The sequence below is a fragment of the Podarcis cretensis genome (genome assembly GCF_951804945.1).
Source record: "Podarcis cretensis genome assembly, chromosome: 2".
Classification (NCBI taxonomy): domain Eukaryota; kingdom Metazoa; phylum Chordata; class Lepidosauria; order Squamata; family Lacertidae; genus Podarcis; species Podarcis cretensis.
In genome coordinates this window covers 27,090,756-27,109,735 of record NC_137171.1, presented here as the reverse complement: position 1 = coordinate 27,109,735, position 18,980 = coordinate 27,090,756, and the positions used below count along the sequence as shown (strand labels likewise).

At 44.3% G+C, this 18,980-nt stretch overlaps 2 protein-coding genes across 4 annotated transcripts; one reads left to right on the top strand and one right to left on the bottom strand.

The window, feature by feature from the left end:
- Positions 1-4,548: 4,548 nt before the first annotated feature.
- MTNAP1 (mitochondrial nucleoid associated protein 1) lies at positions 4,549-11,318 on the bottom strand. Of its 3 annotated transcripts, none has more exons than XM_079965510.1 (4): positions 10,671-11,316; positions 7,882-9,321; positions 5,563-5,676; positions 4,549-5,000 (listed from the first exon to the last, which is right to left on the bottom strand). In XM_079965510.1, the coding sequence occupies exons 2-4, from the start codon at positions 9,311-9,313 to the stop codon at positions 4,987-4,989; spliced, it is 1,560 nt and encodes a 519-aa protein (XP_079821636.1). In that variant the 5' UTR covers positions 9,314-9,321; positions 10,671-11,316; the 3' UTR covers positions 4,549-4,986. The 3 variants fall into 3 exon arrangements, with proteins under 3 accessions (XP_079821636.1, XP_079821635.1, XP_079821634.1); XM_079965509.1 differs by lacking the exon at positions 4,549-5,000 and having other exon boundaries at positions 5,038-5,676; positions 10,671-10,788; positions 10,952-11,318; XM_079965508.1 differs by lacking the exon at positions 4,549-5,000 and having other exon boundaries at positions 5,038-5,676; positions 10,671-11,318.
- Positions 11,319-12,664: 1,346 nt separating this feature from the next.
- VCF1 (VCP nuclear cofactor family member 1) lies at positions 12,665-18,963 on the top strand. Its single transcript, XM_079965733.1, has 3 exons — positions 12,665-12,856; positions 15,901-15,997; positions 18,296-18,963. The coding sequence occupies exons 1-3, from the start codon at positions 12,810-12,812 to the stop codon at positions 18,536-18,538; spliced, it is 387 nt and encodes a 128-aa protein (XP_079821859.1). The 5' UTR covers positions 12,665-12,809; the 3' UTR covers positions 18,539-18,963.
- The last annotated feature ends 17 nt before the right edge of the window (positions 18,964-18,980 follow it).

The following is an 18,980-nucleotide window of genomic DNA, read 5'->3' as shown; positions in this document are numbered from 1 at the left end:
ACCCTTGTTGCCTTTTGCGCAAGCCCCACAACTGCAACACATTTCTTGTCTTAAGCCCCCTAACCGTTACAGTCTCAGTCCTGCCAAAGTTAAGCATTGCTAAGTCGCACTGGTTTCAAAAGGAGATTTTGGCCCATCTTAATATCTATCCCATTGAGATCAGTTGCACTTTGCTGCCAATAAATATAGACAGCGGACACAATTGAATAGCTTTTCTCTTTTTGTTCTCAGCCCTACTGTAACAACGTTGAATCCAACAACGCTCATGTTCCTGATGTCTTTTGCAAGGATTGGGGCTTCCAGAGCTGGAAGCAGATGCGAGTTTACTGCCTGAAGCTCTAGCCAAGCTCCCCTTTCGACACAAGAGATAGATCCACACTTTTCAAGGGAATAGGTTGTAGTCGGAAGGTTGACTCTCGACAGAAAACAGCTCATCAATAACGTTTGATCTTGTGTTCCTGACATAGCCTCTACCTTTTTAGCACCCAATTAGCCAGTGACCTATATTTTTTGATGCCTATTGAGTCCAAGCGAAAATGCAAAAGCCGTGTCATTTGTTGTCTATGTCATGAGCTGCAGAGACCATTCCCTGGGTTGATGGTTTCAGAGAAGCCAATTCTGTCAAAGAAAATGACCTCATTCTGCAGGGTTATAAAATCTCTCTGCCAAATCAGTTCTTTCCTTTCTGCATCCTGTGATGGAGAACTCAATACTATGCAAAGCAGCAAAACTGGTCACTTATCTGGAAGCTGCTTTTTTTTTTAAAAAAAAAAAAGGATCAGTTTTAATAGGCCGCCATTTGCCTCTTATCAAATTCTGGACTAGTTATGAATGATCTATTACACAGTGTGCGTCCCGGAGGCGGCAGATGGAAATCCAACTGGGAATTTAATTTACTTTGTATAACTTGTTTTGGGGCAGACACAGAAGATGCTACCTTTAATCAAAGTTGGTTTTTGCTGAAGAACTGGTTTGCATTTGAGCATCACTGAGCTTTTCCTGCAGTATGAAAAATGTTGTAAGGTGATTTAGGGGTGCAATTTCCACTTACAGTGGGGCTTCCAAGTAAACATGTACAGGGATACATTGTCAGTTAAACTAAAATATCCCAGGCGTAGTAGCCAAGAATTGCTTGCAACTACAGCCCTCATAAATGCTCAGGCGGGGAACTGTAATAACACCGTTTTCATTATATATTTTTAAAGTACACATGGAGGCCACTTGGTTTTTCAAAAAATCTTCAGTATCAGCAATACATACTCTCAGATATCCATTTTTAAAATCAAATTAAAACCTCCCCAGCTGTTTGTCACAGTGCAGCAGTTGTGATCCAAGAATTTACACCTGGAACAGTGATACTTTACTTATTTCATAAAAGGATCTGGAGTCCATAGAGTACCACTTAATGGAGAAGTCAAGATCATGGTTAGGCAAACTAAGGCCTGGGGGCCGGATCCGGCCCAATCGCCTTCTAAATCGTGTTTTTACATGAGTAGAATGTGTCTTTTTATTTAAAATGCATCTCTGGGAAATTTGTGGGGCATAGGAATTCATTCATATTTTTTCCCCAAAATATAGTCCGGCCCCCCACAAGGTCTGAGGGACAGTGGACCAGCCCCCTGCTGAAAAAGTTTGCTGACCCCTGGTCAAGATGCAGACATCATCATATGGATAATGGGAATTTCCCACCAAACCATGCAAGTTCCCACAAAGGGTCTTGTCTTCAAGTTTGTGGTGACTAGGCAACAGTGAGAATAGCAGATGAGAGACTATGTGCATGCCTTCTAGAGCTCCACTGTGGACTGAAGGAAATGAAACACACCAGGCCTGGTTTCCATGATGCACGTCCCCAGCAGCAACCTGTGACTGTGTGTGTATCTAGAAAGCTTGAGCAAGCTGCACAGGAATAAGAATGTAAAAGCAGTCAGCCCTTCTCAGCATGTTTGCAGTAGAGCAACCCGGCATGCCACAGAAGTCCCAAACCCACTTCCCTCATCCTCTGCGGCCCCTAAAAGATGGGTGGAATCACTGTACTGGGAGCCCAACAGACAGGATAGAGGGGTGTGCATGCAGGACTTGGGAGGGCCCAAGAACATTTGCAGGATGCATACTGAGAGCAGCAGCAACCCTGTAGCTCAGGAATGGTGGAAGGCGTAGACCTCTGAATAGGTTTTGATTGCATGAACAGAGTTCACAACCGCACCAAAACCTTGGGGACTGCAGTTTGTTAAGGATGCTGGGGATTGTCACTCTGCGAGGGGGTCTCCTAACATGATGAGATTGTGGGGTTTATCTGGGCCCCAGTTTCTGAAAGACAAGCTTTGCAAAAACATTTGGGAACCTCAGGCACAGTAAATCAACAGCAAGCAGCCACATGACGATGTTACTGGGAAAGGCGGAGAAACCTTCCTAGCAGCTAGGATGTTCTCCCCATAAATTCCCTTCTTGCCGTGATAGACAAGTCCAGGTGGCACATACCTGTCAAGCAAAGCATCTCATCAACACTTACATGTCATCACCATGCGCACGCTTGTCTTCTATACTGACACTTGATCACCATCTGCAGGCTATTGTAACTTACTGCAAGAGGCACGTTCATTCCCACAAAACATTCAGGTTCTGAACTAGAATCTTTCCCCTGGCTTGTGTTATATCCCCACATGGTACAGAAACTATTTCAAAGATTAAGATGGCACCTCGACAACGGCAGTTAGGATTTACCAAGCACCTGTTCCCTTCCCTTTTCCAGCCGAGAGAGCTACAAATCATTTAAAAGCAACAGTTGGCAAAGGTGTACTGCACGTCTAGCAGCAAAGAAAAAAGGACGACCAGTTGTGTTCTTATAAAAGAAATGCAGCCCCAAGCCAAAAAGCTAGGAAAATCTTCAGGATTTATATTGCAAGCAGTCAAATTAAGTTTCACAGGAACGTGTAAAATGTGGCAATAATATACTTCCTGCTGTTCATCAAGTGCTGGAAGTGAAATGTTTGCAATAAAGACCCAGCAATTAATTGCAGGTGTGGGGTTTCCACAACTACAGAATTATAAATCCATTGTGACTTGAGTACAAAAGAGTCAGCCCTGATTTAAATCGGCATCTCACTTTTGTCTGGCGAGCTTCTACTCAAAAGGGCATCTTAGCTAGTTATTGGTATGGATTTCTTCCTCCAGAAATGGAACAGTACATTATTGATGTTACTCCTGCTCAGCTTTAGTACGCTCTAAAATCCATTATTACTGTAGCGCTGTTGGCTGCTTTGGGACACTTGGTCAACGTGGACTAGTTGAAACCATTCCATCTTCACTGGTGCTAGAATGCTCTTAAGCCCGAGACTGTATACACATTATTCACTGAAAGCACTCGCTCCTACCCAAATAATCCTGTCCTCAGGTTCTGCTTGTGAGCTTCCCATGGCCATCTGATTGACCATCATGAGAACAGGGTGCTCCAGCAGTGCTCTTCTTATGTTCTTCCATTTGAACAGTCACCCAGAGACACAAATGGCATAGCAGGCTGGAAGTAGATCCAAGTATGTCAATGGAAAGCTGTTGCACAAGTGGAAATGGATGAGGCTTGTTGGGTGAAACCCACCCACAATCTAGGATGGTGCTAGCCTTCATCCTGCAATATAATTATGGAAGGGGCCCGTTTACTCTTACAAATAAGCCACTAGATCTTCATGGCCCGTCGAAGGAAAATGGATAAATAAGAAATAATAATGCAAGACACTCAGGGCTGATCAGCTCTGAGTGCTCACTGGAAGGACAGATCCTGAAGCTGAGGCTCCAACACTTTGGCCACCTCATGAGAAGAGAAGACTCCCTGGAAAAGACTCTGATGTTGGGAAAGATGGAGGGCACAAGGAGAAGGGGACGACAGAGGACGATATGGTTGGACAGTGTTCTCGAAGCTACCAGCATGAATTTGACCAAACTGCGGGAGGCAGTGGAAGACAGGAGGGCCTGGCGTGCTCTGGTCCATGGGGTCACGAAGAGTCGGACACGACTAAGCGACTAAACAACAACAACAACAACAATGCAAGACAGGCTATTGTTATGAAGAAGCAGCCTTGCACTGTTGTTCTTTTCAAAGGTTTACATGAGTGTTATAAAGTGGGGAAGTTTTTGCCCTTGACTAAACTTAATATATTTTTTTTAACTCCCGTGAAGACAGCTCAAGTGTGCAGGCACAGGAAATACGTCTCATCATTAGCAATGTCATGAGTCTGTGTCTAATAACAACCTAAAATAAAATAAAGAATGCATTCACCTGCCACAGTACCAAAGGCTGTACCTCTGTGATGTGTGTATGCAAAATACATTTTAATACCCAGGATAAAAGCATATTAAAACTGGTCTTGGCTAGACCAGATCCACTACAGACCCTCATCCACAGTTCTTCTCAAAAAATGGGGTATGAAAGGTCCGATCATCCCTAAAGAAAAACAGTTGTATTTTAATTCCACTCAGATTCCCACATGAGACTAATACCATCTTCTTTTATGCAACCTGAGCAGACTTCATATATTCAGAAAAGTAGAAGAGAAATAGTTATTTGCTTCTTTAATAGTAGTCAACAACTGTGAGTTCATACTGCTGTTGGCTCTTGTCAACAATCACAAGAGATTGCAGCTGTTGCTAGTCTGTCTAGAACAGGGATGGGGAATCTGCAGCTCCCCAGATGTTTTTGGATCACAGCTTCCTTCATGTCTGACAGGAGCTATTTAACTTCTGGAGGACACCACACTGAGGAAGGCTGCTCTAGGCCAAGACTGATGACTATCTCTCAAGGGCCTCCAGATGGAAGTCCTTATGTAGATGTTGCTCCTAAGTAACAAGAACAAAAGTACTTCTAGTGTCTTCTGCAGAATTTTTCAGCTTGTCTTTTTCCTCCTGGAACAAACCTGTGGAACAAGGTCCAAATCTGCTTGAATGCCAACTCCTTCCGCCACATTCTCTTGCATTCTCTTGCCAGCGGTATTTCTGTCAGCGACTGTGTTCTATCATTGGGAGAGAACAAAACCCCAAAATTAAAGCTATAAAAATGTGGAGGTTTATACTTCTGCTGCCATTTCATCAATATGTATAATTGAAAGCAACGGGACTTATTTTCAAATAAGCTTCCATACGATTGTGCAGTGAGAGAGCTTCTCGTAAAAGAGCAGCAATATATTTCTCAGCTATGCTCCACAGACGTCTTGTAAGAACTTTCCCTTTCTATTGGGTGCAAAGAGCAGAGACTAAACATCAGTTGCCAACTCAGGGATGGAGAGCACCCCTGGTCTACCACCCTCCATCCACTCCTCAAAGTAGTCTTCTTGTACAAATAGTTACTGATTAGGGGTATAGCTACTTTCTGATTAAAGGGCATTCTTGGAACAGTTTTTGAACCTTCAGTCGCTTAAGCATAGTGGGAAAAAAGTTATCAAGTCTTTAATCCAAAGGCATTGTACATGAGTTTGCATGGTTGCTTTCTTGAACAGCAGGAACCCCACATACCAAAGATCAAGAAATCAAGCAACAGTGACCTTGTCTACGATAAATGCAGATAAAAGGCCTTACTAATGTGTGGATAGCTCCAAGCATAGCTGAGGACACAGCCCAGAAGCAGGATGGAGATACCAGCCACTCCGTTCTTTTTCACGTTGATGTATCTGTTGTAGTATCCATTCCAGGCTGTTTAGGGAGAAAGACAGGAGCAGTTTGATTGTTCTTGTCAGTAGTTTTAAGGGTACAGATCAAGCCTTTCCTTTTTCATGCATAATAACAAGGGCTGTGCAGCCATCCTCAACTCTCCTGCCAGACAACTGACTATTCCAAAGCAGCACAGAAAGACACAGTGCATGATTTGCTCTCGCACCTCTGCGTTGCTCCAAACATCCCCTGCAGAGACAAGTCACGGGTGGCTAACCAAGCAGGCAAATCTTGGAATTTTACATCCATCAGACGCCTTTCTGCCAGTGGAACTAGGAAGGAAAACAACTAGATCCTTTCCCCCGCCTCCCCGGCAATAATAAACTCCTCTCTTTGCAAGTTTCCATCAGGGTCCCATCCCCAGATTAAGTATTTAGACTAGCCAGTAAAGCTCATACTGGTTGAATCACTGACCAGTGAGGTTTGTAGGTCAGTGTATTCAGAGTAACTTGCTTCCCTGTGATGTTCTGCATGATGGCCCAAGCAGACATTGTGAGAAATGTTAGACGTGGAATCTGGAAAGAGCTCTAGTTCCAAAACAGCAGGCTGAAATCTCTTCCTTGCCCCTTTGTACCACAGCAAATCAATTGGCTGACTCACAAGCAAGCTGCAAGCATGGGTGCTTCTTCACAAGTAGACCTAAAGGCAGTAGAAAGGGCTCCAGGCTGCCTATGAAAGACTCTGGGGTTGCGGCACTCATCTTGCTTTACTGGCCGAGGGAGCCGGCGTACAGCTTCTGCGTCATGTGGCCAGCATGACTAAGCCGCTTCTGGCGAACCAGAGCAGCACACGGAAACACCGTTTACCTTCCCACCGGAGCGGTACCTATTTATCTACTTGCACTTTGACGTGCTTTTGAACTGCTAGGTTGGCAGGAGCAGGGACCGAGCAATGGGAGCTCATCCAGTTGCGGGGATTTGAACCGCCAACCTTCTGATCGGCAAGTCCTAGGCTCTGTGGTTTAACCCACAGCGCCACCCGTGTCCGTGTTCCCTGGAGAAGGATGGATTTATGCAAACCAGCTTCATGGTAAAATCTAAGGTGTTCTGCTTCCCAGCTTAGCCTATAGAGCCTGAACTTGAATGTGTACTCAATCTATAGTAACATTCAGAGCTTATTTTCAGCTGGAACTTCTCACATGGGCGCCATTGCCATTATAAGAGAACAAGGGAGGAGGTAACAACATCTGGTAACAACATCTAGAAGTGTAGCCATGTTAGTCTATATTGTTACCCTACCTACAGATTACTTGAGGAATTACTTTCCTATTATATACACTTCTGAAACCGAAACAAAAAAACACCCATTGAAATAATAAACAGACAGAAGTTGATTCCCTGGAATAAATTTTTAGCTCTTCGTTGCAGGTTTCTTGCACCGGGGAACCAAGATACATTCCCAGTACTAAGGTCACGTTGTTCACACAGCTCCCCGCAGCCTATCCCAAACTACCACCACCTTTTCTAAACATCTGAAATGATTTTTAGAACCTTTGGAATAAAAAAAGTCAGCATGACCACATATCCAAAGCAACCTGAGAATATGCCGGCACCCTCATGCATCCTGCTATAAATTAACTGGAGGGCATGTGTGAGGGCAAAACTACAGCTTGCAAGACACAACTTTCTACATTATATAAAAATTGGCTTAATAGCCATTTCCTTTCTGCAGGGGGTCCCAGAAGCCATAGCTCTCTGAAAGGGAGTAGGAACACCTAACACTCTCAGACGAACTCTCAGGAAACCACAGCTCCCAGGTATTCTTCGGGGAAGGTGTAACTGTTAAACCTGTATGAAACTGATATAGGGTACTTCTGTACAGTGGTACCTCAGGTTAAGAACTTAATTTGTTCTGGAGGTCCGTTCTTAACCTGAAACTGTTCTTAACCTGAAGCACCACTTTAGCTAATGGGGCTTCCCGCTGCCACCACACTGCTGCTGTGCAATTTCTGTTCTCATTCTGAAACAAAGTTCTTAACCCGAGGTACTATTTCTGGGTTAGCGGAGTCTGTAACCTGAAGCGTCTGTAACCTGAAGCATCTGTAACCCGAGGTACCACTGTATTGTATACAGCCTGAGAGTAGCCTGCAGACAGTGACTCAATCACCACTTCAACAAACCAGCCCACTGGGTAGCAGTGTGAACTGTTCTCTCTTAGAAATCAATAGTGAAAAACTTCCCCTTTTACCTTGCTGGCCTTGCCAAGGGAGACTGAGTACTTTAGCTTCCGGGATGATTGTAGCCCACTGAGATGGCCTCTTTGAAAATAAACCTAGCCCACGATAATTAGGATACAGTTCTGGAAACCACTCCAGTCCCAAAGGACTTGGGCGTATGCTTCTATCAGGGGGTGTGGGCCAATAGGCAGTAGGCATTTCTAACGTTTGGAGTGATGATTGATTCACATATATCCCTGTGCCTTTATCTCCTATAGTCACAACAGAACGCAAAGCAATCTCTTTTCCCAGACTAGTTAAGTAGTAGTTAGAGGTTTCATTATATCTTTCTCTGAGGGCTTCTGTTAATGAGGGATAGATCTTTGAGTTGAAACTGATGTAAACTGGAGATTCTTTCCAATAGCCCTCCCCTTTGAAACATACAGGATTTTCTTCAATCGTGCTTTTTATTCCTGCAGCCAGCTGAACAGGAGTGTTGGAGACTTGACTGAAGTTGTCCATAAAACGGCCATCGGAAGTGTGTGCTTTAATTGTAGTCACATTCTTTTTTGTCTCTCCACTCCCAATATTCCCTGAAAATTCAAGACCTGAAGCGCTCTTTCCACCCACAGGTTCTGTAATACTTTGCTGCACATCAGCCAAGGCAATCTCTGCTTCTCCAGATGGTGGTTTCGCAGGCCAGCACCCTGCCTTCTGGTTGCCCACAGCACCTTTATTTAAAGGGATATTCTGAACAGATGATTCACACTTGTTCCTCAATATCCTCACACGATGGTTTTCTATCACTAGTTCTACAGTATCAATAAATCTCTGAGGAATAGGTTGTAAATTATCAGTGAAAGAATCTGGCTTTGCAGATGCTTCTTTCCTTTGCCTTTGTTTCGTAGAAGGATTAGTTGTCTGGCTAGCTCCACTAGGAGATTCTGAAGTTGATTTTCCATTCTGATTCAGTGGCTTTAAAGTGAGACTGGATGCAGATTCCTCCTCGTTAGGGGTAGGTTTACTTCTGTTTTTCTGTTCTGTGGGTGACCTTTTTGCAAGCTTCATTGCTGAAAACACCTTTTCAGCTGATTGTGTTCGGACATCTTCTGAGGCTCCTTGATTTGTGCCTTCAGTTTTGTGTGCTTTTTCAGTAGCACACTTGATTTGCTTTTGTGCATCCTCAACTGAATGCTGATGGCTGCATCTTGCTGATCCAGGTATTTCCTGTGGTTGCAAGGAATGTGTTGTTGCTTTTGCTTTGTTTTTCTTAATTTCTTTTTTGGAGGTAGTTTCTGTGCTTTTGATCTGCTCTTTCTTTTTCCCAGCTTTCTTGCTGGGAGGCAAAACATTCCTTGAGTCTGTATCTCCCGCCATCTTACAGTGAGGCAGGTGAGACTTGAGCCGTTTAAATGGCTTTTTGCAGAAGGGGCAAGTTTCTACTCCTGAAGTGATACCTGCCATTTTTCTGCCTGCAGAGGAAAATAAGACAGCATGGATTGGTAAACTTTCCTACATCCCTTCACGAGGAAAGGAGTGAGTGTAGGAACAATTCTAATGGAACTTATACCAGGTGCATAGTAAAGTGATGCCTGTATTTTGTGTGTCCCATCTGCTACCAGTTTCATTTCTGTATTTTTAATAGATCTTCTTATATTGTTTTAATTCAATTAGGGTTTAATTACTTTTTAATGACTATGTTTTTGGTTTTTCTATTTTATCTGTAAGTCACCTTGAGTCCTGATCTGGGAAAATTGTGAGTTGTAATTATTATTATTATTATTATTATTATTATTATTATTATTATTATTTCCATTTTACATGGAAATAAAATTAGTTTTGACTTGTGATTTCTTAAAGTCATATTTATAGTTTTAAGATACATTTCTTCCATAAAAAAATACTACAAGGAACACAATTCTTCCTATTACAGTGGTACAGTGGTTGCGGATGGGAATCATTCCGGAGCTCCAGTTGGATCCCGAGGTTTTTGCAACCGGAGGGACCGCTTCTGCACATGCGTGTGGCATGGTAGAGCGCTTCTGCGCATGCGGAGAAACACTTATGGGTTTGCCGCTTTTGCAACCCGAAGTTTATGTTACCCGAGGGTAATATAAGCTGAGGTTCTACAGTACTAGTGAAAAGGCATGTGCACTCCAACTACAGTTTAGCAAAGCCAGTCTCCTGGGGGCGTGGGGCGTGTCCTGGGGGCGCAGTGCCCAGCACGGGCAGCGAAACACCCGCGATGGCACCACGCCAGGATTGCACTGCCAGGGGTGATGCACTCCTCCCACACACCTCTTCCTCCACCAGTGAACAAAGCCAGGGTTTAATCAATCGATACAATAGGGCTGAAACAGGGGTGTTGTTTTCATGAACAGAGAGTTGTACTTCCATTTAAATTAATGGATTGGAGTGAGTTGATTATCTAACTGTAAAACATAGAAAAATCCAGCTTTTCCTGGTAGGGAGATGTAGTGGAAGGGAAGCTTCCTTTGTTCAATACCGTCATTGTCTCCTTTCATATAAAAGTAGTATTATTCCTAGACTTAAATGATGGGAATTTTAAGCTTCTAGCAAGAAGGAGCAGTTCTTTCAACTTGCAAAGCGGAAACAAAACACCCCACGCCCCGGAATCACGAAACGAAAGTTTGCGACGCTTTCATTCATTTGCCAGTGGCGAAAAGGAAAGCAAGTTTAGCTTCTTAATTCCCAGGTTGCCTTATAGCCGAGATCAGAGACAGAACTGCTTGTTTTAAATCTGTTTAAATCATATCTCACTACATCAGGGCTTGTGTAAACTCCACCCCCCCCCCGGTACCTCGATCAATGAAGGTCTAATCCTACAGCTCCACAAACCGGTGATGAGCTGTGTCAAATGTTCTCGGCATCGCTCTTCCCAGATGCTGCTAGCAGACTTTCCGTAGAAACCATTGAAACTGAAAGTGGGGTTAAATAAAGCTGCTCTTGTTGAAACAGCTGCGCATTGGCCTGGCCATTAGTCACATGAGTCGCATCATGCCATGGTAAGAGATCGCAAGGCAGCAAAGTGCTTCTTAAAATGGCAAGGGAAATGCTTATGCAAAACCTGATTTTCTTTACCTTAGTTTGATATCAGGAGCTTTATTTTGCAGCAGACTATAAATGTGTATTTTTCTATTTCCAGCCAAACCAAAATTCAAGCTAAAAGAATAAAACTACGAAATAATAAAATGATAATAAGCTTGGAATAGAATGAGGGACGTAAAATATATTCCATAGGTGCATATTTCTACCAAACATAGCAAGTAATCATGAAAGTTGCCAAATAAACTCATACTTAATGGGGATTTGCTTTTGTTTCTGCATGGGGGCGCTGTTTGTGATGTATATGATCGCACAATCTCATGATTGGCACATTCCCAGAAAGTGTGTATTTTAAATACGGCGTTATAAAGCTACACACTGACTGTGGTTCATGACAACAATGCAATGTAGTCTGGCGTAATATTTTTTTGGAAGCCGCCCAGAGTGGCTGGGGAAGCCCAGCCAGATGGACGGGGTATAAATAATAAATTATATTACTATTATTATTATTATTATTATTATTATTATTATTACCCCACATTGCAGCGGGGTAGAGTGCATTTGTAAGACCCTAGGATGTAATGTAGCCTGTTGTTAACATCTCCACCTTGCAGCCTTTAGTGGAGTTTATAACCATCTCCACTCGATCACGTTTCAAATGGAGGTTCAGGCTGAGAGTAACATACACCAACTCTAATTAAGTGTCACCTACTCAAGTCTTTATTAGCAAAACACGACGTCGAAAATCGCCGCGGCAAACCTGCCACAGCCACTATCCAAATTTCAGGAACGAAGGCTCTCCAGCTGTTTGGGGTTTTTTTTGGACTACAACTCCCATCATCCCTAGCTAATAGGATGAACGATGGGGGGAGGCGATGGGAATTGTAGTCCAAAAACAGCTGGAGACCCCCCGAGTTTGGGAAGCACTGACCAGTCTGTGACATGTACCGTATTCCAACGGACTTCGTTCGTTAACAGAACCTGTGAATGGGTGTAGCTGAAACTACAGCAAAAAGAGAATCCGCACAGAAATACCACGGGAGCGAGGCGAAGTTAAATTGTTTCCTAGCCCAAAGCTCCATCAAAAGCAGACATGTTGGCCCAAGTAAAAAAGGTGTATATGTGCGTATGTATGTATATGTATGTGTGTGTGTAGGAAATGTTGCTGAATTATATTTTGTGGCTTTAAAACACTGCCGTGGCTCGATCCCGTGTTTCCTGCCTCCTCGGTCTTATTCCACATGAAAACGCATCTGCAGTGGAATCCCATACATGTCTACTCAGAGGTAAATCCCATTTTGCTTAGTGGGTCCTTACTCCCAGGTAAGAGGGCACTGGATCGAAGCCCCGCGGTCAAATCCTACGCCATTTCCCCTTAGAAGCAGGATCCACTGAGCTCAGGGGCATTTACACCTAAGCGGCCAAGTACAACGCTGAGCTCTATGATTATGAGGAAGGCTATTTATTACTGCGACGTATCCCTCTGACGGAACTGAAACGCTTGACCTCCGCACATGCGCAGGACGAGAGGGCGGGGGAAAGAAAAGAGTTTTGTGAAAGCGCATGCGCCCGCCGCATACTGTGCAATCACACTAGGCGCATGCGGGGACGGCCTCGGCGTCGCCAGCCAATCCGGTTACGGGGCTGAAGAGTCTCGGAGGCTGGGGAGGGGGGGAGGTAAGGGAGCGCTCTCCCTGTGCTGCCAGTGCGCTTGCGCGGGAGGCGTGCACACCGGAAGCGGCGGCTTGTGGTGGAGGAGGAGAAGAAGAAGAAGGAGGCGGAGGGCGGAGAGCCGAGGGAGGGAGCTGCTGAGGAGAGATTGTTTGGGAGCGTCACAGCGGGGCCTGCTGGCCTTTTCGGCTTTCGGCTCTGCGAGAAGCGGCTCGGCCCGGCCATGAGCTGCCGGGGGGCGCTGCCAAGCGAGCGGGGAGCTCGGCAGAGGTGAGGAAGGCCGCGGGAGAGAGAAAGAAATGGGCGGCGGTGGGGGTGGGGGGAGGCCCTCGGCTTAAGGGGGGGGGGACAAGAACGTACGGTGGCCGGAGGGGGGAAAACTTCGAACGGCAAGGGTGGGGGGAGGGGCGTCTGCAGCTGAGGGAGGGGAGGCTCCGTTGGCTGAGGCGCATAGGCGGGGGAGGCTTCCCGTCGGGGAATTGATGGACGGCGACTACGGGAAGGGCGACTTTGGCGGGGGTGGGGTGGGGGATGGGAGGACGCAAGAAACCACCTGGCAACGTTAATTGTGATCATGGCTGGTCTCGAAAGCGTCCCTCTGCGAAGGAAGGGGGTTCTGGGTCACTTGAAGGAGAGCCGCCTTCGGTCTCGACGCGAACCAGGCCCGGCAGTGGCCATTTTAAGCGAAGCTTTTTGACAGGGCAAAAGAAAATAAACAAATGGGCATCTTTATCCTACCCCACCCCTACGCATACACGATTTCCCCTTACATGTACACGCGCCCCCTCCCCCAGCCGCCGAAATTTAGGTTGCTGACCCTGCAATCCTGATCACCTTTACTCAAAAATATGTCATTGTGGGGAGGAGGGGGGTATTAGTCGCTTCCGAATTCTTTTTGGAAGGGTCGCAGCATAGATTCCGTGCGTTAGAATGGCTCCTACGTTTATAGCCCACCTTTCATCAGCAGGGGTGCCAAACGTGGATAAAATATTGGGGAGGAGAGGTAAGCCCCGCTCCACATAACTGATCACAAGATGTGGCATATGCACATTATTTAAATGGAAATACTGTACCCATAAACTTGGGGGGGGGTTGGTCCCCTCTCAAATATTTTTTTTTGGGGGGGGTCAAAGGGACCTCAGCCCCTAGGAATTGGCTGCTATGTTCCTCAGTCTTGCTTAGGATGGAATATGTCGTTTTCCTGCCCCAACCCTCTTTTTACATTTGCAACAACCTTGCGAGGTGGGTTAAGGCTGAGAGAAACACAACTGGCACAAAGTGGCCCAGTGAGCTGAGTGGGGGGTTTTGAATCTGCATTTCCTTAAGACTAGTTGTATGCTTTTTCGACCATGTAAAGCAGGTTTTGTATTAGCCCTGTATTGCAAATGATGGGCTGAGATTAAAAGGCTAGTGTTAGCCAAAGGCCACCTAAGTAAGTTCATGGCTGAGGTGAGATTTAAACAGGGCACATAATTTACACTTGTGCAATGCAATCCTGATTGTGTTTAGCCACTTTGCTACTCAAACTTTATGTTCCAGGGTTAGTTAGGGTTTGAATTCTGTAACTGTACACCCTACACAGTTGTCAGCACAGTTCTGTTATATAGAGTGTTAGGCTTCTCATAAAAAATGCAGAAGTCTATTTCCAACTGCCATGTATTTTTGTGCCTTGCCATCCTGCAGAGATGCTATTAGCAGTTAGGAAAAACAGCTGCCTGAGGTCTTGTGTCATCACTGGTGTGTGGTTAGAAAATTCAGTGGGATAAAAAGAATGAGGACTTGAGTCTAATCAATATATTAGTTTTGTGATAGTGTCAATAATAGGTAAAGGTTTGTAAATTGGCGCTGTGGGACGCAGGTGGCGCTGTGGGTTAAAGCCTCAGCGCCTAGGACTTGCCGATCGAAAGGTCGGCGGTTCGAATCCCTGCGGCGGGGTGCGCTCCCGCTGCTCGGTCCCAGCGCCTGCCAACCTAGCAGTTCGAAAGCACCTCCGGGTGCAAGTAGATAAATAGGGACCGCTTACCAGCGGGAAGGTAAACGGCGTTTCCGTGTGCGACTCTGGCTCGCCAGAGCAGCGATGTCACGCTGGCCACGTGACCCGGAAGTGTCTCCGGACAGCGCTGGCCCCTGGCCTCTTAAGTGAGATGGGCGCACAACCCCAGAGTCTGTCAAGACTGGCCCGTATGGGCAGGGGTACCTTTACCTTTTACCTTTTTAATGCTATAACCTAATCTCATGGGATAATGCCATAAGAGCATGGATAAATAATATCCAAAACTGAATGTCTAGCCAGATGGAATATATGTTTAATGATCCTTGGACATTTCTACCCATCAAGGTACCCACGTTGACTTTTGAACCATTTGCTTTACATTTTGTCAAAGAGCATAAAGCTACAGTTTTGGCCCAAAATGTCACTGTACTCTGGATTCCACAAAATGGTCAAAGCAGGGCTTTTGTTGACGATTAAGTCAAGCCCTTCAGGCAAAGTGAACATACCCATGAATGAATGAAGATGCTTCCTTTTAGTCTTATTACAATGTTTCCTACAACCTGACTTGATTTTAACTGCCGACATATATATATGTGTATATATATATAGAGAGAGAGATATATACTGATGTCTAGTTGAAGGCCATAAACCTGAAGAACATAACCGTTCTTTAATATAGCCGGATGTCATTCAGAATACTCCATGGCTAATTTTTAGAAATGGCTGTTGCTTGGAGAAATCTTGAATATTGTACAGTCATACCTTGGGTTACAGATGCTTCAGGTTGTGTGTTTTCAGGTTGCACACCGCGCAGACCCCGGAAGTACTGGAACGAGTTACTTCCGGGTTTTGGCACTATGCGCAGAAGCGCCGAATCACGACCCGTGCGCACGCAGACACGGCACTGCAGGTTGCGAACGCTGTGGGTTCCAAACGTGCCTCCTGCACGGATCAGGTTCACAACCCGAGCATCCACTGTACTGAGATCCTCAGTCTGGGAAGGACCAGGATGGTAATTTCAAGAGGTGATTAATTGTTAAAGGTATTTCCTTCCAAGGTTTCACAGAGTAGTAAGGTGAGTGGTGAAAAAACATTCTTCAATTAATTCAGGTTGAACTACATCCTTTGATACTGATCTCTTCTGGGTTTAATGTCTGACTCCTTACTAAAATGGGCAGCTGAAGAAAAATGTAAACACTGCAAAGCAGTTAAACTAGTTGTTGGTAATTAGTGCAGGAGCTGTAACATTGTTTTTTATTAAAGTGTGCTAGGTACAAGAAATGAAACTTAATCTCTGCTGTTCTTGCATTGTTTGTTTCAGGAAGAGGAGACGAAATGGCATAGAGGAGGATGTCCACATCCCACAAACAAAACGCAGTAGCCAAAATGCTGTTTTTCATGACTCCTGGGATACAGAGGTAAGATGTGCTCCACTTCATTGCTGAGCTGGTATTGCTTTGGGAATTTGTGTCTAATCAACTGATGGGGAGTGTTTAAGCAATAGATATATGTCCAGATGATCAGTTCCGATTTGGTTACTGTGAGGAAGACCTTGAACCTGCCTTTGAAGTTGGTTCAGAAACCATGAGTGTTTAAATAAGAGATGTGAGCTATATATTCATTAATTGATTTAGAATACTTACATCCTGCTTTCAAGCTCTAAGAAGCTCTCATAGTGACTTATAAAAGATTCTTACAATGTGATCACATTCAAGTGTAGCATCAGGAACAGAAATAACATGATGTCTATATAGTGCCAAGATTGTTCAAACATTTCTGATTTGGTCCTTGGTCTTCTTTGGTTTCACCCTCTAGCTATTTCCTACTAGGCAGTAGAACTCAATGAGATAATCCTGAAGTGAGGGTAGAGCAGCTTAAACACTCAATTTACGATGGAACCAGGGGTTCCCCTTGCTGGCAGTTACACATATGCAGAACTAGTACTTCATATTTTAAATATAATTAACACAATTCAGAAATCTGTAATTCGCTGTGCAGCTGGTAATGTTATCATTTTCCAAATGCTGCTCATTTTTGTACAGCACCACTAGTTTTTGTGTTCAGCTACGCTCCTGAATTCAATGTAAAAATCTTGTGGTTGGTGTACTCAGGGCTTCTATTCAGAAATAACACTATGAGACAAGCTTATACCAAGTGGTCATAATGACTCAGGGTTTAATATGCTGGAACTTATCTTCTGATCCCTGGCCCGTAGAGCCTAAATTAAGAAGGTTTTGTGTATTTATTTATGTTTGGGTGTGTGTAATTCTTCAATCACTTGAAATGTGTGTGCCTTGTTTGGTAGAATTGGCCATGGAGCTATATGATGTAGAAACATTGGTCTGCTTTTAGATACAGGTGCACGTGCACATCATTTGCATTGTATTATACAGAACTGTATACAGCTATAAATGAACTTACAAGTTGCCTAGCAATTGCCTTTCTACTGTACAGTATGCCTGCAACTTATGCGGGGGTTATGTTCTGGGGGTTGCACCTAAAGCCAAAATTGTGTATAGTCAAAACCCAGTGGGTTCAATGGCAGGTAGGATTGCCAAAGTCATTTTTCCCAGAACTCTGTCCACTTTTTAATTTCTTGTTTGTTTTTTTGCCACATGTGAAAGCTGAATGTGCACAATTTAAATGCATGTAAGTTGCAGGTTTACCATTCAGTACTTGTTTCAACTGTTCAGTACTTGTTTCAAAGGTACTGTAAAAACACTGAGATTGGCAATTAGTTGTCTAGTGTAGGAAGCATAGAAGTATGATACTGCAGAAATAAATAGGGCAATTGAATTATTGAGGAGCTGCAGTAGGCCAGAATTTGCTAAACTTGGTGCATGAAGTAGGCTGAAAAGATAATAGGTGTGTGTATACACCAGCAGTGGGGAAGCTCTGATCTACCAGGCTTCCTTATTTAGTGCATGAAGCCTCTGTATATGAGGTTGGGGGCAGCTAAAAATGCAGCTAAGCCAAAAGGAGTTCTGTGGGCACCACTGTGCACAGGGCTTTGCAAGCACTGATGGTCAACTGATTGGCCAATTTCAGACAGTGTAGCAGGAAGAACAGGTCACCTGACATCAGGCGGGTAGCTCTGCTGGGGTAGGGGGAAGAAAATGATCTGGCTAGTTGGCCAGATCCAATTTCTCACCCTGGTATGGACTCAGTGTCTGTCCATGTTATGCACGACTAACTTGTAGTGAAATGGGCATTTCCTTCCTCCAACAGCAAGCCTTGTTTATACAAGAAACATAATACAGATTGATTTGTGCATAAAGTGATGGAAAGATCTGAACACTACTTGGGAGACTTGAGGCTACATTGTGGGTTTTTTGCATTTCCTGTAGAATGGGTTAATGCACAAATTCAAGCAAGATGGTTATTTCAGAGTGAGCAAAATTGAAATGCCTATAAATGATCTTTGGAGCAGGCAATAGGGTAATATTTGGGGTATGTGAAGATGCAGCCTTTTGTGCCCTTTTTAGTGAATAGGGGAATTCACAAAGGAATGTTAGATTATTTGAATGTGTTTGTGGCTATTAGCACAGCTGAATATGCAATTTGTCAGCTACGGAGTTCACTGAGAACAGGATGATCAGGTTACTCAGCTAACAGAAGGGAGCGCTATCCAGAAAAAAATACCTACTTGAGATGTGTAAATAACAATGGCTTAAAAGTAAGATGACTTTCATTCTTGTCAATCTTCTGTTCCATAGTCCTCCAGCAGCGAGAGCGGGAGCACCAGTAGTTGCAGCAGTAGCAGCATCAGCAGCCCTGACAGAGGTAGTGGGCCGGAAAGCAGCCTACACCACATAATGCCAGGATCAAGTCCTGTGACCCCTCCTCAGTCTTTCCATGAGCAGTCTGCACTATGCCAAGGTCCTTACTTCCACATCAACCAGATCCTGAAGGAGGCGCACTTCCATAGCTTACACAGCAGGGGCCGTCCTCCCACATGATGAGCCTAGCAGTTCCCTGCCTTCTGTGAAGGGGGACAGCACTGTGTGATGGGGATATTTCAACTTAAAAGTTTGTTAAAATTGCACAAAATGCCTGTTGCCTTTTCAGTCTGTATTTGGAATAACAGGTTAACAGGCAATTGTTTACTTGTGGTTTGCTGCACTATTGCAATGCAAAAGGGGCTTTGGAGCAATTTTTATAGGATTCTTTTGGGGGAGGGATGGAGGGTGGATATCTTTTGACATGTTATGATGGGTCTGAGAATCCACTTCTGTATAATAGGAGTGCATAATAAGTCCAGTCTGACTTCTTAATCTGTTCATTAGTAACTGATGCTTTATGTAAAATCCTTTCAAACATTTGCGTTCAGTTTTATAAGTCTTTTTTTAATTTCAATAAATAGTGAATATGTTTTTATGGTAAATTAATATTTCCTAAGGT